Here is a 20,070-nt window from a genome sequence, read left to right as displayed (position 1 = left end):
GTGGAACAGGGTCAGAGTTATCTGCTCAGAATGCCAAGCCCCAAATTACAATCTGACAGCTGTATTTGGGACCAAATGAAGTTTGCAAAGGTTTTTTAAAGGCATCCCCATACAGAGAGAATTACCAGCCTTCAGGCCAGGGCACAAATGATTGATGCCAGAACTGTCAAGGACCACAGGTAGCAGGGCAGATGAAGAAAAATACACCTTGGCTACCACCGCCACCTGTACATCCAGGGAAAACTCTGGGTCCTAGAGTATCACAGAGCTGCATACCTGCTCTTTTATGACAAGTGCAACCCTTCTAGAACAGATTGTAGATCCTGTCCAAGATTACCAGAACCCCTAACCAACAGGTCTTCCATTTTGACTGGATTAAGTATGTTATCCTCAGTCCACTCCTAACAGCCTTCCTGTGATCAGAAGACACATGTCACCAACAAACTGACATTTCAACCAAAGCCTCTCCATAACTTCTCTCAGTGTTTTATGTAGATGTCCGATAGGTCCCACCACACTGAAAAAGACCCCTAGAGCACCCTCTCAGCACTTGTGAGAAAATCACAAAGTGTTCTTGGGTAATTAATCTGAACTAATTACCAACCCTGGACTCATATTCAGAATCACTGCTATGGAGTGGAATCCCCATGCCTCCGCAAATCATGCATTTAAGAAGGGCCAGCATTGGCATTGCTGGTACTTGCTGAGGACCCATGGCTGATCCCCAGGACCACCTTGGAGCCCCTAGCCTTCAGGGCAAATGGTGGTGGTGGAACAACTCCTCCTCAAGTCCACCCAGGGGACCCATGGAAGGCAGATTACCAAGGGCCCCCAAAGCATAACTTTACTGGTTGCAAAGTGAGAAAATCCACCCTTCAACGTCTTGATGTGGACCAGACACCTTGGTTGACAGTTCTGCAAGACCAGTAGACAGCACCTTCCTATGGTAGCAGCTTTACTCAGGAGGGAGGGACCAGCTTATACATTCACCAGCAAGTTTTCCCTAGACTCTACCACTTCCGGCGGCGGGCGTAATCCTAGGCTTGAATACTCCCCCGCACACCCCTGAAAGACTCCTTGCAAGTAGAAAACCAGCAGATCAAGATTCAGCTTAAGCTTCTCCTATACCTACTGTTTGACGACGCAGTGAAGTTTCGCCCCCTCGGGGAAACATCCAGACAGGCAGCTCTTCACCTACCAGCGGAAGCGGTGCAGTCCTTTACCACCACCACTGACTGCACCAACCAGCCCTTCGGCGGCGGTGGCGGTGGCGGCCACACTCCCCCGCCCGCAGGGACCTTGCGCCCCAGGACCGCGAGCGCAGGGCGGGCGCCTGAGCGGAGCCTCTCAGCGGAGGGAATCACGGGAGAGCCGCGTCCTTGCTTCTCCTTACCGGGTCGCCTCTCCGGAGCGCTCTTTTCCCCTCTCTCGCTCCGGGGAGAGCCGCATCGCCCAGCCCCACCCGGGGTTTCGCTTTCCTCCTCCGTCGAGGCTCCGCCCAGCTTCCCTCCCCCCCTCCTCCTCCTGAGCCGGTGGAGCAGCAGATCCGCTTCCAGTGCGGCTCCGGCGGCGGATGAGTTTCCGGGTCGGAGGCCTGACTGCTTGTTGCCGCCGTTGTGCTGGTTGGTGGCGGCGCGATGCCTCGGCTGGAGCTGGGACCGTGAGGGGTGCGGGGCGGCCGGGGGAAAGGCGCAGCGCAGAGGCGGCCGGCGCTCGGAGCGGGAGAGACGCCGACGGGGCCCGCCAGCGGAGAGGAGCCTCGGGGAGGCGCGCCGTCGTCGGAGCTGAACAAAGGGGGCAGGAGGAGCGCCGAGCGAGGGGGAGCTGCCGAGCCCGCCCGGCGGAGACTTCCCGGCGGGCTCACTGCTCCGGGGCATCTCGTCGCCCACAACAGCCCTGCAGGGAGCGCCTTGCTTGTCATCCCTTCTCCTGGGGGCGAGGGGATTGCGCGGGGTGGGACCATCAGCAGCAGCGGCGTCCTCCCAGGCGGCCAGCGAGTGCCTCAGCCCGGGCTCCTCGGGACGGCGGTGGACTGAAGGCATGAAGGCGCCGGCTGTGTGAAGAGAAAAGGCGTTGGGAGGAGGCGAAGGGTGGCCCCCTGAGGAGCCGGTGAGTGTTCCTGGGACGCCGGGTCGAGGTCTCTCCCCACCCCCCGGTTTTGAAACGGGAGAGGAAAATAAACCTAACAAGGCCCCATCCCAACCGGGTTGCCGCAGCTCGGGCTGTCTGAGCGCCAGAGGCGCCCAGAAACCTTCCTTGCCCCATTTCTGGGGACTGCGGGAGTATATATGTTGGAGAGAAAGAGAGAAAGAGAGAGAAGGTGAAAGGAAGGAGGCGCCGCGGGGCTCGGCGACTGGCAGGCAGAAGTCCTCTCCGGCCTTCTGCTTCCCGGGGATTGGAAGGGATCAAGTTGCACTGACCTGATGGCTCTTCCGGAGAGGCCAGAGATGCTGTGCCAGCAGCAGGGGTGAGTTTGTGCGCCTCCTGGGTGACCCGTTCGAAGGAGAATGGAGATGCTTCGTTGCGCCTGGAGGTGTGGCAGAGGCCAGCCCAAGATAGGCGGTGCCACACACACGGGGCTTTTGAGGCAGAAGGATCCTTTGGAGCCCGTTCAGTTGCTCTCCTTAATATCCTTTAACTGCTTTCTTCATGCTTGTAATTCTCAATTCATAATAATTGTGGGTGGAGTCTCCCCCCCCCCAATCTCATGCATTTGATGTAGGTTTATGGGGGGTTCTGATCTCTGCATTGGCGGTTGTGAGTGCAGAGTGAAAAAGAGACAAATTCTGGATCATGTTAGAGTGTCGGGGTGTGGACTTGTGGACACATTGGGCCTAAAACTAAACTGAGTTCATCTAGAAAAATATCGTCCATTTCATAGTTCCTAACCAATGAAGACTACCTTATATAATCAGTAGAATGGGCTGGCAAAATATTACTTGGATTGTGCCATTTCAGGATGAAAGTGCTGATTGAATGTTCTAGTGTTCCCTATTTGGGGGAGGGATTCCCTGCACTTGGAAAACTATGTTGGGGAAAGGGGGTCAGCTTAGCCTGGCTTTTTGACTTTTTTCTAAATTTATAAAAGTCCCTCACCGTAAGGAAGACCTGAAACACACACAGTTGGAAGTGGTATATTCAGGGGAAGTCTTTACTACTTGATTGTGCAAATAAAAAAGTGGCCATGATGCAGATTGCCGCTGGGCTAACTTAAAAAAAATGCTAGGCCTATCCTTCAATAGCTACATATTTCACTCAATAGCTACATATTACATACATGCCTGTAGTAAACATCTGGAATCTGCTTTTTCCACCGGGGGGGGGAGCGTTGGGAGGAGTGATGATGTGGGTGAGTGGGGAAACAGTTAAGCATTCTCTCTTCCTTCCAAAGCTGCTTATGCTAAACAAGTTTGTGTAGTTAGGTCTTTACTTAGGAAATAATTAAAATAATTTTGTAACTTTTGAGACTTGTTAGAACTTGGGGAACAGTGTGTTTGGTTGTGTCAGGATCTTACGATCCAGTACTAGAACTTGGGGAACAGTGTGTTTGGTTGGGTCAGGATCTTACGATCCAGTACTATTCACTAAGTTCTTTTACTCTTCAGTGTAGAAGCTTGAGGCATGTGCATTATTAGGAGAGATTATATTGTGACTTCATAACTTTGAGAATGTATGGTTTGATCTATAAGGCAGTAGCTTCAAGCTAAAATCAAGAAGTCTGGAACATTTCAGCCGAAAATCCTGATCCTCTTAGGTGTGCATAAAGGTTTGTAAGATAAGCTCTGGAATGTAGTATTGACTGAGGCATTGTGGAACAGCATACTGTTGCTACACAGTCATTCAAAATTGGTGGAAAATGTGCAGTACTAGCAAACATACTTGCATCTCTTTAAATATTAAGCTATTTATTAAAATGTACAAGTTGGTACTGCTAACAGTATTGTGGATGCTAGCAACTTCCATTTAATGAGAATTAGTGCTGTTTGATTTTGTGTGGGTTTTTTTTAGCTGAAATTGTTGCTGGAAATACCCTAACTTTTCATTTGATATAGGTCAATAAGACCAGGCCAGTATGGTCTATTGCTTAATTGCTGCTAGAGAATTAAAAGAATAGCTTGCAAATAGATCCATCTGGAATCCAGGGCTAATAATCTCTTCTTGGAGGGTGTTACTGCAGTAAGCTAAATTATTTTTTAGATATAACTTGAAACATCTGTTAAATATTTCAAGCTTAGCTGTGAATTGTAAAAGTCTTAAAATACATGAAGTAAGAAAATTCTAAATAATAATTCTCAGATATTGTGGCCTGTTTTAAAATACTAGACTGTATAGTGGGGGAAATGCGTTATTGATGCTGTGCAGATTCAAGCTTGCTTATCTTCTAACCAAGATTGGGAGAACAGTATGGGTAATGTTAGATCTGCACCAATGTATTTGCTAATCTTGGTTAGTGCCAAGCCAGTATGCAAACCTCTTTCTGACCATAACTGCAATATATGGCTTGATGTTAACTATAGTTTTTGAAAACTGTTGTGCAGGTGTAATACTGATCTTAGTTTAAGGCCAAAAGTGGGAGAGATGAATGCCTGCGATAAGGGGGAAGAATGTTTTGTTGAGGAATTAATGGGATATTGACCATATTATTGTAGATATCATATCTGCACTTAATGATATAACTCTAACTTTTTATCCCTTAGTTTTTACTCTTCTCTCTTAGTTCTTACTCTTAGAACTATTTTCTGATCCAGTAGCACCCGGATCTTTCATTGAAAAAATGTTGCAATAGATGTGAACAGTTCAAGTGTGAGGTTGCATGAAAGAGAATGCATTCTGTTCCATACCTAAACAGTGCTGTATAGTAAACCTTTACTATATTATTGCTTCTTGACCTTTTGACCAAGGTCAGGTGTAATAAAACAGTCTTTGGGGCCTCAAAAAGAACAAATTGGAGATCATAGAACATCATAGGAAGAGAGCCCACTTCATCATAAGTATGAAATCCTGTCCTGTTTTAGCAGATATACACACATGGGAACAGATAGGGTGGATGGGTAGTGACGCCTGAAAGCCCAGCGATGCAAAAACTAGGTGTCTTATTACCATACAGAGCAGAAATGAAAACAAGATCCATTCAGGAGCAAAAGATCCAGAAAGGGTTTGACCAGTTTTCCTGTATCAGGAAATCCCAGATGTTGTTGACTACAACTCCCAGGATCCTCAGCTGCAATGGCCTTTGGCTGGGAATTGTAGTCAACAACATCTGGGATTCCATGTTACAAGGAATGCTGGGTGTGACCCAGTTCCAATTGTTGATGACTTGGTAAAGCAAGTTGAATAGTGCACATTAACCCCAGAAGAAGAGCAATTGCTTCCTTGAGTGAGCTAGCTATTACAACTTCCTTTTGAGCCAAAGTCTGATAGTGTCAAATCTGCAAATGAATTTCAACTTAGTAGCTTTGTGCTGGCCTTTCCCTTGGAAACTTTCTTGTTTTAAGTGTAGTAACTTGCAGATCTGTTACAGAATGTTCAGGGACACTGAAATGCTCCCTCACTGTTCTCTCTTAATATGGCTTAAAAACTCATTTTACAGTTAGTTAAAAATCAGATCAAATCTGAAAACCCCAATTTAAAACGCCTGGGTGAACAAAAAGGTCTTTACCTGACATTTAAAAGAACAAAGTAATGAAGCCAGGCAAACCTCGCTGGGGAGGCTATTCCATAAATGGGGTGCAACCACTGAAAAGGCCCCCTCTTTGGTAGCCACTCATCTCATTTGGCAGGGGCATCCGAAGGAGGGCCTCTGAAGAAGATCTTAAGGTATGGGTAGGGACATATGGGGCAAGGCACTTTCTCAGGTAACCCGGTCCCAAGCCATTTAGGGCTTTTAAAGTTAAAGCCAGCACTTTGAATTGGGCCCAGCAACGGACTAGAAGCAAGTGCAGCTGATGAAGCACTGCCGTAATATGATCAAAACGTCCACTCCCAGTTATTATTATTATTATTTTAGTATTATTTTACATATTTTTATACCACCCAAAACTTACGTCTCTGGGCGGTTTACAACAAGTTGTTAATCATGCAGCCCTATTTTGTACCAGCTGCAGTTTCCAGACCTTTTTCAAAGGCAGCCCAATACAACACATTGCAGTAATCTAAGTGAGAGGTTATCAGAGCACGAGTAACTGGCCAAGCTATCTCTTGGTTGAAAGTGAATCAGTTGTGTGCAAAGGAACATAGAGGGCTGGCTGCCCTACACCAAGTCTGATCATTGGTCCATCTAGCTCAGTATTGTCTACACTGACTGGCAGCGGCTCTCCAAGGTTTCAGGTAGGAGTCTTTCCCAGCCCTACCAGGAGATGCCAGGGATTGTGCTTGGAACCCTCTGCATGCAAAGCAGATGTTCTACCACTGAGCTACAGCCTCATCTTGATTTGACCATTTGCTGAGACTTGGTTTGCTTCATTAAATAGTGTTTACCTTTACTCTTTTAACCTTTCTAGAAAATTTTATATTTTTAAAAGTAACTTTAAAAAATATATATACTGTTAAAGAAACTTTTTCAGTCTAAATAAGAACTTCTCTGCATATAATATTTGTGTCTGGTCAAAGGACACTGAAGTTTAGTACTTATAGGTTTGCTGGTCGAATGACCGTAACAGTAAAGATTTGACTTGAATACTGAAAGGTGCAGCTTTCCTGTTCAGTAGGCTGGGATGGAGCATTAGCAAAGCAATTGTAATTCAGGTCCTTATAATTCCCATTTAATACAGTGAGAGAATCTTCTCTATTAACAGAAGACAATCACATGACAGCATGCTCGGAGACCAGGGAAATGGGAGCAAGAGCCACATGAGTCTAGTACAATACTGCTAACTACAAATATAGCTTGCTTGTTAAACTGAGTGAACATTCTAGTACAGAGGAAGTGGATAACTTCTTTATAACATAAATATAGCTACTGACCTTTGAACATTCATCTGTTTTGTGCTAACCATAACACTGCAGTCTCATGCTTTGCATTTTTGTATAACTTAATACAGGCCTTAACAAATTTTCTTTGGATCTAGCAGCCAGCCTCCAAATTAGGAGCTGGACTTTCATGACTGACATTATGTGTTGCGGGTGGGGAGGGTAAATGGGCTTCTCTTTAGCCCCTTGGCAAGTGACATACAGTACTTTAACACAGAAACAAGGCTGCCTGGGACAAAGAAAGATTTTTATTAAATGACTCAGCCTCTGGGTATCCAAGTCTAGGTGCCACAGTTAAAGTTCTAGGCACTATGGCTCTTTGGTGCCTGGGATGTGTCAAGCCATGATTTACTATTTTTCCTTTTGTAAGCCTAAAGTAAAGGCTTATTTGCAAACCTGCTAGAGTGCTGACAGATTTAGTCAGTAAGTGCACTTACCTTTCTGAAAAGGTACCTTTTATTATTAATTTCTTCACCCATCTTGTAGGCTGAGGAGTAGTGTAAGATTCTTCAGACTTTGTATATATTATGCTACCATGATAAGAATGACACACCTTCTTTCATGGTAAGACTGTGTTAAGTTGTTTTGAAAGTATTAAAAATAGTAGCGCATGTAACACTTGTATTCCGCTCTTCCTCCAAGGAGCCCAGAGCAGTGTACATAGTTATGCTTATCCTCATAACCCTGTGAGATAGGTTGAGCTGAGAGAGCTGTGACTGGTCCAGAGTCACCCAGTGAGTTTTATGGCTGAATGGGGATTTGAACTTGGGTCTCCCTGGTCCTAGTCCAACACTCTAACCACTGTACCACACTGGCTCTACACTACTATTACTGTAGTAATAAACTTTATTTGTTAGCTGCCCCATAACAAACTGTTCTCTGGGTGGCTCACAACACAACATAAAAACTCCATTAAGATAAATACCTATATGCTTTTGTGCATGGAGACATGGACCCTGGATTGGATTTACTTAGGGGCAAATGGAACATGGAACTTACAGATAAAGTGTCACCAGCGCAATGGGAAGATATTTTAGGTAGAGTTAAATGCAGCTCAGTGGATCTTAAATTGCGCTTAATCCAACAGAACATTATTTTCAAGGCCTATTGGACCCCTCTACATCTTAAGCGATTAAAAATGGCCTCAAATAGTAACTGCTGGAGATGCAATAATCCTCGCGCCAACTTAATGCATATGTTCTGGGACTGTCCCATAGTGCAAGCGGAGGGAGATTACTAAGTGAATTAACTTAGTGATGGATTCATCTCTTGCACTGAAGGATTTGCATGTAGCGTTAGGGTATATTTCCATCTGACTGGGGACTAAAATCCAGTTCTAAACAATGGCTATGGGGGAGCTTAATATTAATATTAATGGCTATGGAGAGGTTAGTATTGAGGCAATGGAAATCTCCCAATGCCACTAGGAGTGAGGATTGGTTACATGACCTGCTTGAGTTAGCCGCACATGAAAAATGGGCCATCATAAAAGTAAATAAATCAGATAAATGGTCAGAAATCTGGGACAACTTCCTTGAACTATTCTTAGAATAAAAACCCCTCTGATCTCCCCACACCTACTGGTGCAATGATGAGTATCCCTTCTCCTCTTCCCCCGCTCCCTCCCCTTCTGCTCTTCTTCTCCCTCTTTCTCTTTCCATCTGTCCTTTCTTTTCTCATCTCCCCCCAACCAGCGCTGAATTGGGAAGGTAAGTTTGGGCTCAGGGGCAGGGCAGGGATGACAACTGGGAAAGATGTTTTTAAAATACAAAATGTCAAAAAATATTAATTTAAAAAATGTTTCCCCGTGCAATGTACTGTAAAAAGGTAAAGTGTGCCATCGAGTCAGTTTCAACTCCTGGTGACCACAGAGCCCTGTGGCTGTCTTTGGTAGAATACAGGAGGGGTTTACCATTGCCTCCTCCCACGCAGTATGAGATGAAGCCTTTCAGCATCTTCCTATATCGCTGCTGTCCGATATAGGTGTTTCCCATACTCTGGGAAACATTCCAGCAGGGATTTGAACCAGAAACCTAGGGTTTGCTAATCAAGACATTTCCCTGCTGCACCATTAGGTGGCTTGTAGTGTAGTCATGAGTATTTCTTAACTCATGAATGTGTTGGTTGCATGTGGTTTCCGTGTTAACTAACTAGTAACCTAAAAAGGACAGAGAGAATGGAAAGAAGAAGAAGGGAGGGGGGTTGCTAAAGGAGCGGGGTGGCAGAATGCCAGAGTTTTAGTGGGGGATGAGAGGGCAAAGGTTGAATTGTCTTCCAAGACAGCATATTACCGAGTCTCGTTGTGGCCCATAGGTGTGAACGTTGCTTGGGTCCGATGCTAGTGTGGAGCAGACAGGTTTCAAAAGGCATACTGGTTTGTAGATAGAAATAGACAGAGGTAGTCCCAGCTTACTTGCCTTGTGGCAGAAGCTCTGAACCGTCTCTTGTCTATCAGAGGAAACTCCTGCCTTTTTGCTACGCAGCTTGGCAGAAGCTCTTAGCATGAGCAGAGGGTTTTACATGAAGCCATGTTCAAAAGCTAAGTTCTTATACCCATTTTGATCCTTGGATCTGGACATAAAGTTCTTTCAAAAAAAGCTATATTCGTCATGTACCTAAAAAGTGTCCATTAACTTGGGTCAGAAAAACTTTCTCACTCAGGACAATTGTTTGTTTGCCAGAGCTGGGTTTCAGCAGATTGAGCCATCTCCTGTGTGCGGTAACCTATCAGAAATGAATTGTTTCTTCTTGTGTTCTCAAGACAATCTGAGCTTTGAGACAATTTCTGAGCTTTGCAGATTTGCCTCTACTGTGTGAACAAACTTGAGCTTGAACTCTCTGCCCCAAAGAGGTATTATGAATTTAAAAAACATGTCAAGGGAAACAAATGCTAATCCTATATGTGAGAAATATCAATCTGAATAACGTACGTGTGTGTGTGTGTGTGTGTGTGTAAATAATACTTAGTGTGCATTTCTAAAATCATTCCAAAGTGATTGCATGTAAATATATGTGAAACAAGAAATCAGTGGTGACAATTGTAGCAAAATAGAGCAAGCTGCATGAAAGACAGGATTACTCCTAATTTTCCCAAGGTAATTCACAGTTGTAACATAGGACAGACGATCTGGCCCTTTTCCCAGGAATTAACCCGTTCACTCACGAGTTCACTAATGCCTGGCATAAAGGAATCTTTCACTGAAATGATGATTTCAGACACAGGCTTGAGCCTGGCCCTTTGGGCCCTCAACTCCTGTCCAATTGGGATGACCTGGGTCACAACAGTACAGTTGTGATTTGCATATCAGCCAGAACTGATAAAAGGTGCTCCGAGTCACAGAGGCCACTTGAGCCTCTAGCAACAATGCTGAATCTATGAACACCTCCAGATTGCAAACGTGGTTCTTCAGGGGGAGTGCAGCCCCATCTAGAACAGGCTGGACATCATTCGCTCAGGCACAGAAACCACTGACCAACAGTACTTCTGTGTTGTCTGGATTGAGTCTCTACTTGTTTAAGAACATAAGACAAGCCCTGCTGGATCTGCCCCAAAGCCTATCTAGTCCAGCATTTTGTTTTACACAGTGGCCCACCAGAGGCCTCTGGGAAGCCCACGGGCAAGAGGTGAGGGCATACCCTCTCTCTTGTTGTCGTTGCTCCCCTGCAACTGGTATTTAGAGGCATCATGCCTCTGAGGCTGGAGGTGGACTATATGAGGTTTACCCTCATCCAGTCCATTACTGCATCAGGGCACTGATTCAGGACAGTCACTGCCTTTCCTGCTGCCCAAAACACTCAGAGGAGTGCTCCTTTCTGTCAAAAGGAAGCTATTACATACCTGGAGCAATTTATCTACAGAGCTCAGCTGGGCCCCTTTCCCAACATTGCCTCCCTGGAGCTTATCCAGTCCAGATTCCTAAGAACAGTATTCCAGGTACCCCACTGTGTCTCCAGTGCCAGTCTGCGACTAGAGGCAGGCCTGGTGAAAGTGGAGACCAGAGTATGGCTGTTGATATTCAATATCTGGCCAAGACTATCCTCCTTCCCAATGGGCCAACCCCCACTAATGCTGGAGGATGGATACCAATCCACATGGAAGCAAACTCTGTTGGCAGGCTCTCCCTGCCTCACTTACTTTCCCTGGGATACGAGCAGGCCAGGGCACTTCTTAAACAGTACATCATGGACGCAGAGTGTCAAACTGACTTAGGTAGGGCCCCAAACCTCCCCATCACTGAAAGCCTAAGGTACATGGTGTCACCCACTGCATATCTTATGCAGCTGGAGGTCCCTAACCACAGAAGAGCTTTCACCCTGACCCGTTGCAGCGCCCTCTCTTCAGTCATGTTTTATGGGAGATATAAACTCCCATAAATACAAACTTCCTTTTTTATAGAGACATCCACAGTACTTTCATCCTCCCACTACTTACAAGGTTGCCAGGCCACTCAGGCCAGTTCCGTGTATCATTACTACTCTCTGACTGCAATCCCCTCACAACACATATTGTTGCCAGGTTCTGCATGGCAGCATGGAAAATTCACCAGGACCTGACCACCAACAAGAGTTAATCAGGCCCGACATGGCTCATGCCTGTACTGATGCCTCTAATCTCCTGCTCACCTGTCCTGCAGTTCTTATCTTAATTTTAACTTAAAATTTTATAGTTTTTATAGATCTAAGTTTGCAGCAATACTTTGAGGCTGTTCACACGCGTGTGCAAAACCGGGGTAAGGGAGCCCAACCCAGTTTTGCTCGCGCGTGTGAACCATCAGCATCGCACCCGATCCCGGTGGCTACACGGCAGCAAACCCACCTATGAAACCTCCTGCTAAAATGAAGTTAAGGGAGCGAGTGCTCCCTTAACTCAGTTTTTTTTAAAAATTGTGTGGTTGGCACACTCAAGGGGGAGGGGGGCAGTGTTCCCTCTAACATGGATTCCCAGATGTTGTTAACTGCAACTCTCAGAATCCCCAACTGCAATGGCTTTTGCTTGGGGATTATGGGAGTTGTAGTCAACAACATCTGGGGATCCTGGTAATGCACTGTGCACTCGTGCGGCACACTATTGGGGCTCTGGGAGCAGGGTGACATGGGGTGGCGCATCCCAGTACCCTGACCCTGGGAGCTGCAGCAGAAGCTGCTGCTTGTCTGGGCAGGCGATCCATCCACCCAGAGACTGACAGCTGATTGTCTGCAGAAAAGGTAAGCTTAATCCTCCTTCCCCTCAGACAGCCCATGAGCTCTTCTATCTCCTTCAAACTGTTGTTATATACATGGGCTGTTTTAGCTGTTAATCTCTTAGCCTCTGTGTTTTAGCTTCCATGTTTTACCTTATCACATTTTAAATTTTTAACTAATTTTCATAGTTTTTAGTTTTATAGCAATATGATTTTAGTATGCTATAGTCACTGTCTTCACAGCCCTTATTTAGACTGTCTAAAATTATAATTTTAGAGTTTTAATCTTTTGCTTCTGATGATAGTTATGTTTGCCTTATGCTGGTCAAAGACCGTAATAAAGATATTTATATTAATATGATCGAAAGAGAGATACAACTGAATGTTATCCACGTACTGATGATACCTCAGGCTAAATCTCTGAATGACGTCTCCCAGCGGTTTCATGTAGATGAAACCACCTCCCCCAGTGGTTTCATGTTTCACCATAGGAGAAAGAATGGAACCTTGCAGAACCCCAAAGCACAACTGCCAAGGGGCTGAACAGTAATCCCCCAGCACCACCTTTTGGAAACAGGCCTCCAGGTAGGAGCAGAACCATTTCCAAGCAGTGCCTCTCACACCCACCCAACTTGGCCAGCCTATCCAAAAAGATACCATGGCCAGTGGTGTCAAATGCCTCTGAGAGGTCCAAGAGAGTTAACAGGGTTGCACTCCCCCTGTCTTTCCCCCTCTACACAGGTTACCCCACAGGATGACCAAAGCAGTTTTTGTTCTAAAGCCAGGCCTGAAGCCTGATTGAAATTGATCTAGATAATCTATTTCCTCCAAGAATGTCTGGAGCTGGTCAGCCACTACACAGTCAAGCATCCTGACCAGGGAGGGAATATTGGCTACAGGCCTATAATTATTTACATCCTCTAGATCCAGACTAGGTTTCTAGGAAATCTGAAGATCAATTTATCTCATTACAAATTTATATGAATTTTGAATCAATATGCTATGAAACACAGACTTTTGAAAAGTTTAACACTTGTTTGAGTTACTGCAAGATAGTCCAGACGGCATTGATGTTGGAGGTAAAATTCTACAAAGAGTTGCTATCTCTTCTCTCCTGGGAACAAGTGTATTAGGGCTTGTTTCTGTTTCCACAGGCAATCTCTCAATTGAAAATGACTTTGAGCACCTTGGCTAGACATACACTAAAATACAACTGAATGGAGAGAAGTGATGATTAAATCAGTCTTAGGCCATGGCGTTGATCTCCTATCAGATCTATCTATCTATCTATCTATCTATCTATCTATCTATCTATCTATCTATCTATCTAAAATATTTGTGTTCTGCCCCTCCAGTGCAATACTGCTCAGGGCGGCTTACAACAATAACAGACACAAACACAAATAATAAATTTTTTTAAAGTCAGATTAAAAACAATTATTAGGTTCAAATTAGAACTGAAAATTATAAAAAGCTAAAGAAATTAAAGAACCTACAAGATATAATAAAATAATGAAATTAAAAAGCCTCCTTTAAAAGGTGTGTTTTAAGATGTTATTTAAAAACACTGAGGGAGGGAGCGTGGCGAAGCTCTTCAGGGAGGGCATTCCAAAGCCGAGAGGCTACATCCGAAAAGGCCCTGTCTCTAGTCCTCGCCAACTGGATCTCTGTTAGTGGTGGGATCATGAGCAGGGCTTGAGATGATGATTAGAGGGCCCTGGCAGATTCTCATGGGCGAATGTGGTCCGATAGGTGCCCCAGCCCCAAGCCGTGTAAGGCTTTAAAGGTCAATACCAGCACCTTGAATCTAGCCCGGAAGCAGACTGGTAGCCAATGAAGCTGAAGCAGGATGGGTGTAATACTCGTGAAGCGACTCACACCCACGAACATCCTTGCGGCAGATTTACCCATGGTTTTAGTGTTTGCAATTGACCTGTGGGGGAAAACTCCATCCTGGTTTGGACAATAATAGAACTAGTAGATTTTAGTCCTTCACATTATTTTTTACAAAATATTAGAGTCGGATCACATGGAGGCCCTTCCTCACCACAACAAATGTAACTGGCAGAGGTAGTCATTAATTACTTAGGCATTTGCAATAAGAGCAACCTTTTATTTGCATTCTGATTACCTGGGACTGTGAGTATCTGAGCACATTCGGAGGTCTTCCTCCTGGGAGAAAAGAGATCTCAAAACACACAAAGGCAAAGTGTTCCTGAGCAATTATAAATAACTTGCTTTTGTAGAAGGACTTCTTCCTCACCTGTTTGGAAACTGGAGTCTAATGTATGTCCCATCCTTGTTCTGCCTCCTTAGGCTGAAATTGGCATCATAGGTGCTGAGTTGCCTGAGGTAGCTGTCATTCATCAGAAAGGCAAAAGTCCAAGGTGTACTGCGGAGCATGGGACACTCTCCTGCCATTTATCGGCTCATACCATGATCCATTGAAAAAGGCTGCCACTTTTGGATAGCATTTTTGATGTTATGGAATTTAAATCGACAGTAAAATAATAGATGATCTGCTGATAACAACTGACTGGCATGTCCTAGTCCAGCACTCTAACCACTATACCATGCTGGTGTAGTGTAATCTGTAACTGGGCAGAATAATTGCCTAGCTTGTTCCTCTTGTGTAAGCTACTGTTTCATTATATTTGAACTCTCTCCATGTGTCAGGTTTGTATATTTCTGTGCGGGCGGGGTTGCAGAATAATTGCATAGCACTTGTGCCAATATACATTTTGTAACTGATTAGAGGGTGGAGTTCTTCTCATGATCAGTGAGAAGAGATCCGGGGTGGTCTGTGCGGAGAGCGGGTTTCATTCAGCCTCCCTGCAGATGAGCAGTTGTCGCTCTTTGGGTGGGCAGATCGCTTGCCCAGATGAACACCGGCTCCTCCTGGTAGCTCCGGGGATTGGGGTGCAGGGAAGTGCAGCCACGTGACCACCCCCCCCCCACGGAGCTCCAATAATGCACAGTGCATTATTGGGAAACACCTTCCCCCGTGTGTCTGCTGCGGTTGCAAGCAGCCGTGGCTGACACATGAGCAAATAAATGAGGCCAAGGGAGTGCTCGCTCCCTTAACCTCATTTTAAAGGGAGGCTACTTAGGCGGGTTTGCCACCATGTAGCTGCCAGGATTGGGCCTGATCCTGGTGGTTCACACGCTCATGGAAAACTGGGCTGGGTTCCCTTAGCCTCTCTCTGGCCTTTACCCTTGACTCCTATGCAGTTTGCTACTATATGTTTCTCTCTGAGTCAAGGAGCCCTTTCTCACGACCGATGAGATGGGCTCCAGGGTGGGCTGTGGGGAAGGCAGGTTAGATTTACCTTCCCTGCAGACTGCTCCTCCTCTGCTGTGACTAGCGCTTCCCGCATGCCCAGACAATTCCCCTTGCGCCGAGGCAGCAGAGAGGGCCGGGATGTGTTGTCCCAGCCCCTGGAAATACCGTAATGCACCATGTGAGTGCGCAGTGTATCATGGGGAGCCCCCCTCCCCTCCTCGCAGTCTGGCAGTCTCAGCTGCCAGACAATTTTTAAAAAATGGGCTTAGGAGAGTCTTTGCTCTCTTAACCTTGTTTTGGAGGGAGGCTACTTAGGCACGTTTGCTGCCATGGTGCCACCAGGATTGGCCCGATCCTGGTGGTTCACACGTGCTTGCAAAAGTGGGCTGGGCTCCCTTAGCCCGGTTTTGCACGTGCGTATGAATAGCCTCCCTGTCTAGTCACATACTAGCCAGTTGCCTGGCTGGAACTGTTTAAAAGTGGTTCACTCAGTCACTCTTGCCATCTTCTGCATTAGGCTCAGACTTGCCATCTCTTGTATGACTTGATTGATAAGACTTCTCATCTAGTGATGAGCCACGCTTGATTATATGTTGACAGCCTTCAGATGAATTGGGATAAAGGTAAGGAACCATTTTCCTAATTTTACTTTTCATTCCCTGAATCTTAGTCTTATTTCCTAAATATCTGAACCCAGCAATGGGGAAGAAGCAACATTGTAGCAGCATCTTCTCTAGGCACATTTAAGATAGCTAATGATGGTAGCAAAGTTTGAAATTAGGGGGCTAATTATAATTTGAAATTAGTGTTGTAGAGGCAACTTGAGAGTTTGCACATACACCTAAACTCTATTTCCACTGAAGTTCCCGCCCCCCCCCCCGCGTATCCCCCACTGGCGCTTGCTGCAAAATTGGTCTGACAGGGCAGCATCGCACCTCCCTACCGCCCTGTCCGCTCCTTGGACCGGAAGTGACAGGAAGCAGTGTATGTGCTTGCGCACACATCAGGAGCACGCTATTTCCTGTCACTTCCAGTCCAAGGAGTGGATGGGGTGGCAGGGAGGTATGCTGCTGCCCTGCTGGATCGGTTTTGCAGTGAGCACCGGCGGGGGGAAACGCTTCCGGGTGTGTGTGTGTGTAAGTGCACCCTCCCCTGCCCTTAAACATATCTACCCCCCCCCCCGCCGTCAAACCGGCCTCCGCCGGTTCCATGCACATCCCTACTAATAACTTTGTGGGGAAAGGAAATGGCAGTACTGTATAGAGCTTGGTGGGGTTGTAGGAGAGGTGTTCCAGCACCATTGCACTAACAGTGTTTGCAGAACAGCAAGGTATGGACTTGAAAACCATAAATTGGGCTCTGACTCTTCTGTTTTGTGGCAAAATAACTTTTTAGCTGAGTGAATTCCAAATAGAGATGGGGGAAAGAAGTTGCCTATTGCTACATACTGTGTTTACCTGAATCCAAGACTAGTTTCACCCCAAATTATTTGATGTTTGAAACGGTGGGGGCACATCTTAAATTCAGGGTTATCTTCCTTTTGTGTAAATAGTATCCTCTATAATAAAAGCCTAAGTGTGTGCCCGTGTCAATGCCTGGCGTGCGTCCGTGTCTCCCTCGGCATGTTCTGGGCATGCGCGGGAGCGCATGACCAGAACACGCCGAGGGAGACACGACCACCAGCACCAGGCGGCCATGTTGGGCGGTTGATTGGCCGGCCGCGGAAAGGCCAGAAGCGGCCGCCACAAAGAAGCCGGGGAAGCCCCGCGAAGCCAGGGAAGAGGCGGTGGGGGAAACTGGTCGAGGCGCGGCTGAGGTGGCGGCGGAGCCATGGCCGAGGCCTGGCCGCGCCGCCGAAGCCGGGCGGGGGGAAGAGGCGGCGGGGGAAGCCGCCCGAGGTGGTGGTGGAGCCGCCGCCGAGGTCTGGTGGCGCCGCCGAAGCCGGGCGGGGGGGAGACTTTGGGGCCCTTGCCCGGCCGGGGAGACCAGCTGCGGCATGGAGACTGGCGGCGGCGGGAGGGGGAATGGTGGCGGGGGCCCCGGAGCGCACAACTCCACTAGCGCCCGTTATTTAACAGGCCAAAAATCACTAGTAACTTATATTTAACCCATATTTTTAAAGGGAGTAATCTTAAGTTCAGGGTCGTCTTGTATTCAGGTAAATGTGGTATAATTGAAATTCTAAAGCAGGTTTTTGCAGATGTCATTTTTGTAGACTGCTTCTGCCCATGGAATGCATAGTGCATAAGGGTTTCCATGCTTAACTTCTTATAAAGACAGTAATGTATTGACCAAATTGTGCGCTTGTACGTCTTAGTGGCTGACATACCTATCATGCAAGGGTAAGTCAGTCCAGTAACCTTGTGTGCACAAGTATGCGAGCACAAAAATTCATTGAATTGTGCAAAAATTTCACAGCTTGCATACTCTTGTAGACATATGTAACTCTGCAGACATACTCTTGCATGATAGCTCAGCCACTGTCTTGTACATCTACAGTCTCTACTGCCATTGCCACCTAAAGCAGTGTGTAATCATCCTAAAACTAACACATACTTATACCATTATAGTGTTTTCCTTTGTTTACTACAGGAACAGAATGAGGCTGGGAAGAGGTTTTTAACACTGTGTTCCCCAATTTCTCTTAGTTGCCCCACCACTTGAGAATGGAAGCCATGTTCCGCCTGGCCTGCAAAGAGGAGAAGCCCTGCACCTTTTTGGCAGTTGTATGTAATGCTGCCTGGCAACATGCTTGGAGAATGTGTGTTATTTCCTTGAGCCCACTGCAGGCCCCTAAGAGGCGCTTCAGCAAAGAACACTAGAATGCTAGGGAAACGCTTCAGCATTGCATCCCTCTAATATTTCTCTTGGCTAAAGAAAGAGACTTTGTATTGTAATCTGTAGGCTGCCAGAGATCATTTGGCTAAAAGATGGAGTATAAATATTTTAAATAAATAGAACTAAACCTAGCCATGGGTAACAGCCTGAATGTATACTGAACCCTGTTATAGTGAGGTGAACTGGCTGCATCATCACATTCTTTAAGATTTGGCTATGGTTAAGTGGGCATCTCAAGCTACTGACTGACTTTCCCCCCACCCTCCAGGAATAACATCACAGTGGTGAACTATACTAAGAGCTCTAGACTCTTCTTGCTTTCGTATAGCATATGATAGCTTCATTCTTCATTGAAGAGATCCTTTAATCCGATATTTTATTTGGCACGAGTTCATTGTTTCAAAGCATCTGAGACTTGTATAATTCAAATATTGAGAGGAATGTATTCAACTGACACCTTGTTTTCAGAGACTTTATATGTTTGAAACTTTCAAGACAGTATGTGATGCAACTCGCAGGAACATATGACATTCTGCACATGTACATTTGGAAAACAACTTGTACGATTGACTGTGGCATTGAAAAAATACCATATAAGCTACACTGGTGTGTGACTCTTAAAAATGTGTTTATGGAGTAAATTAGTACCTTTGTGGGCAGGACCTACAAGACAGGACTTGTGGTAGCAAGCATGAATTGTTCCCTTTGCTAAGGAGGGTCTGCTCTGGATTGCGTTTGAATGGGAGACTGCATCTGTGAGTACTGTAAGATATTCCCTTTAGAGGATGGGGATGTTCTCAGAAGAGAACCTGCATGGTTGCATGCAGAAGGTTTCTGGTTCCTCCCTGGCATCTCCAAGATGATCATGATAAATAATAATAAACTTTGTTAGCTGCCCCATAACAAATTGTTCTCTGAGTGGCTCGCAACACATAGTGCTGAGAGAGACTCCTGTTTGCAACCCTGGAGAAGCTGCTGCCAGTCTGTGTAAACAATTCTGAGCTAGATGGACCTCAGTATACAGCAACTTCCTATGCTGCAGCCTAACGTAGGGTATGGGATAAAAGTAGCTAATTCTTCCCCTTCCATGGGGGAAAAAGGAAGCACCACAAAGTTATATCCCAACCGTTGTCTTTTAAATTGCAGCCCTGCAGAAAAAGTTTCTTAAAAGAATCATGGAGTTAAACACAGTCCCTTGGTTCCTATTAGACCCCAAGGTCTACCTCTGTATGGTATGCTACCACCTTGTCTTCAGGGATCCTGATGTGCAGTTTTGTTCATTGTTAAACTCGCCTGCACAGAACTGTGTGTCCTAGAAGGCAGCTATGCTTGTGTCCTCTCAAATACTAATCCTAAAGCTCAGTGATTCAGAGGGCACACTAGCTTTTGAGGGCATACTTTTTCATAGAAATTCAAGTGGTGTGTGATTAATATTGCATATATTCATTTGGCTGCATAAATTATTGTATTTTTAAAATTTATATCCTGCTCTTCAAGGAGCCCAGAGCAGTGTACCTGGTTATGTTTGTCCTCACAACAATGCTGTGTGTAGATGGGACTGAGCAATGAGTGATTGGCCCAATGTCACCCTGTAAGTTTCATGGCTGAAGGGGGATTTGAACTTGGGTTTCCCTAGACCTAGCCCAACACTCTAACCATGACACACCATGCAGGTTTTAATATAAGGTTTTAACTTCATGCCAGAATGACATGAGAGAGGGTTTGAGCCAAATGGATCTCCTAACCTAGAGAATTCCATAGCTTGGACAGAGAATATACTATACTCGATAGACACACTTC

At 45.8% G+C, this 20,070-nt stretch overlaps 2 protein-coding genes across 15 annotated transcripts in view; one reads left to right on the top strand and one right to left on the bottom strand.

Annotated features, from left to right (window-relative positions):
• The window catches only part of KRIT1 (KRIT1 ankyrin repeat containing), a 38,616-nt gene extending 29,337 nt beyond the window's left edge, over positions 1-9,279 (bottom strand). For 3 of the 10 annotated variants that reach the window (XM_053262333.1, XM_053262334.1, XM_053262335.1), the window contains exon 1: positions 1,394-1,963. In XM_053262333.1, the coding sequence (XP_053118308.1) occupies positions 1,394-1,963 (570 nt within the window). Of the gene's footprint in view, positions 1-276; positions 412-901; positions 1,074-1,132; positions 1,964-2,420; positions 2,538-9,260 lie in introns of those variants that run through there. The other 7 variants (XM_053262343.1, XM_053262342.1, XM_053262338.1 and 4 more) reach the window with 7 other exon arrangements.
• Positions 1,972-20,070, top strand: part of ANKIB1 (ankyrin repeat and IBR domain containing 1) — a 130,720-nt gene continuing 112,621 nt past the window's right edge. For 4 of the 5 annotated variants that reach the window (XM_053262329.1, XM_053262328.1, XM_053262330.1 and 1 more), the window contains exon 1: positions 1,972-2,109. The gene's annotated coding sequence lies outside the window, so the exon portion shown is untranslated. Of the gene's footprint in view, positions 2,110-2,149; positions 2,468-20,070 lie in introns of those variants that run through there. The other variant, XM_053262327.1, reaches the window with a different exon arrangement.

Source organism: Hemicordylus capensis, chromosome 6 (assembly GCF_027244095.1).
Source record: "Hemicordylus capensis ecotype Gifberg chromosome 6, rHemCap1.1.pri, whole genome shotgun sequence".
Taxonomy (NCBI): Eukaryota; Metazoa; Chordata; class Lepidosauria; order Squamata; family Cordylidae; genus Hemicordylus; species Hemicordylus capensis.
This window is presented reverse-complemented; position numbering and strand designations above follow the sequence as displayed.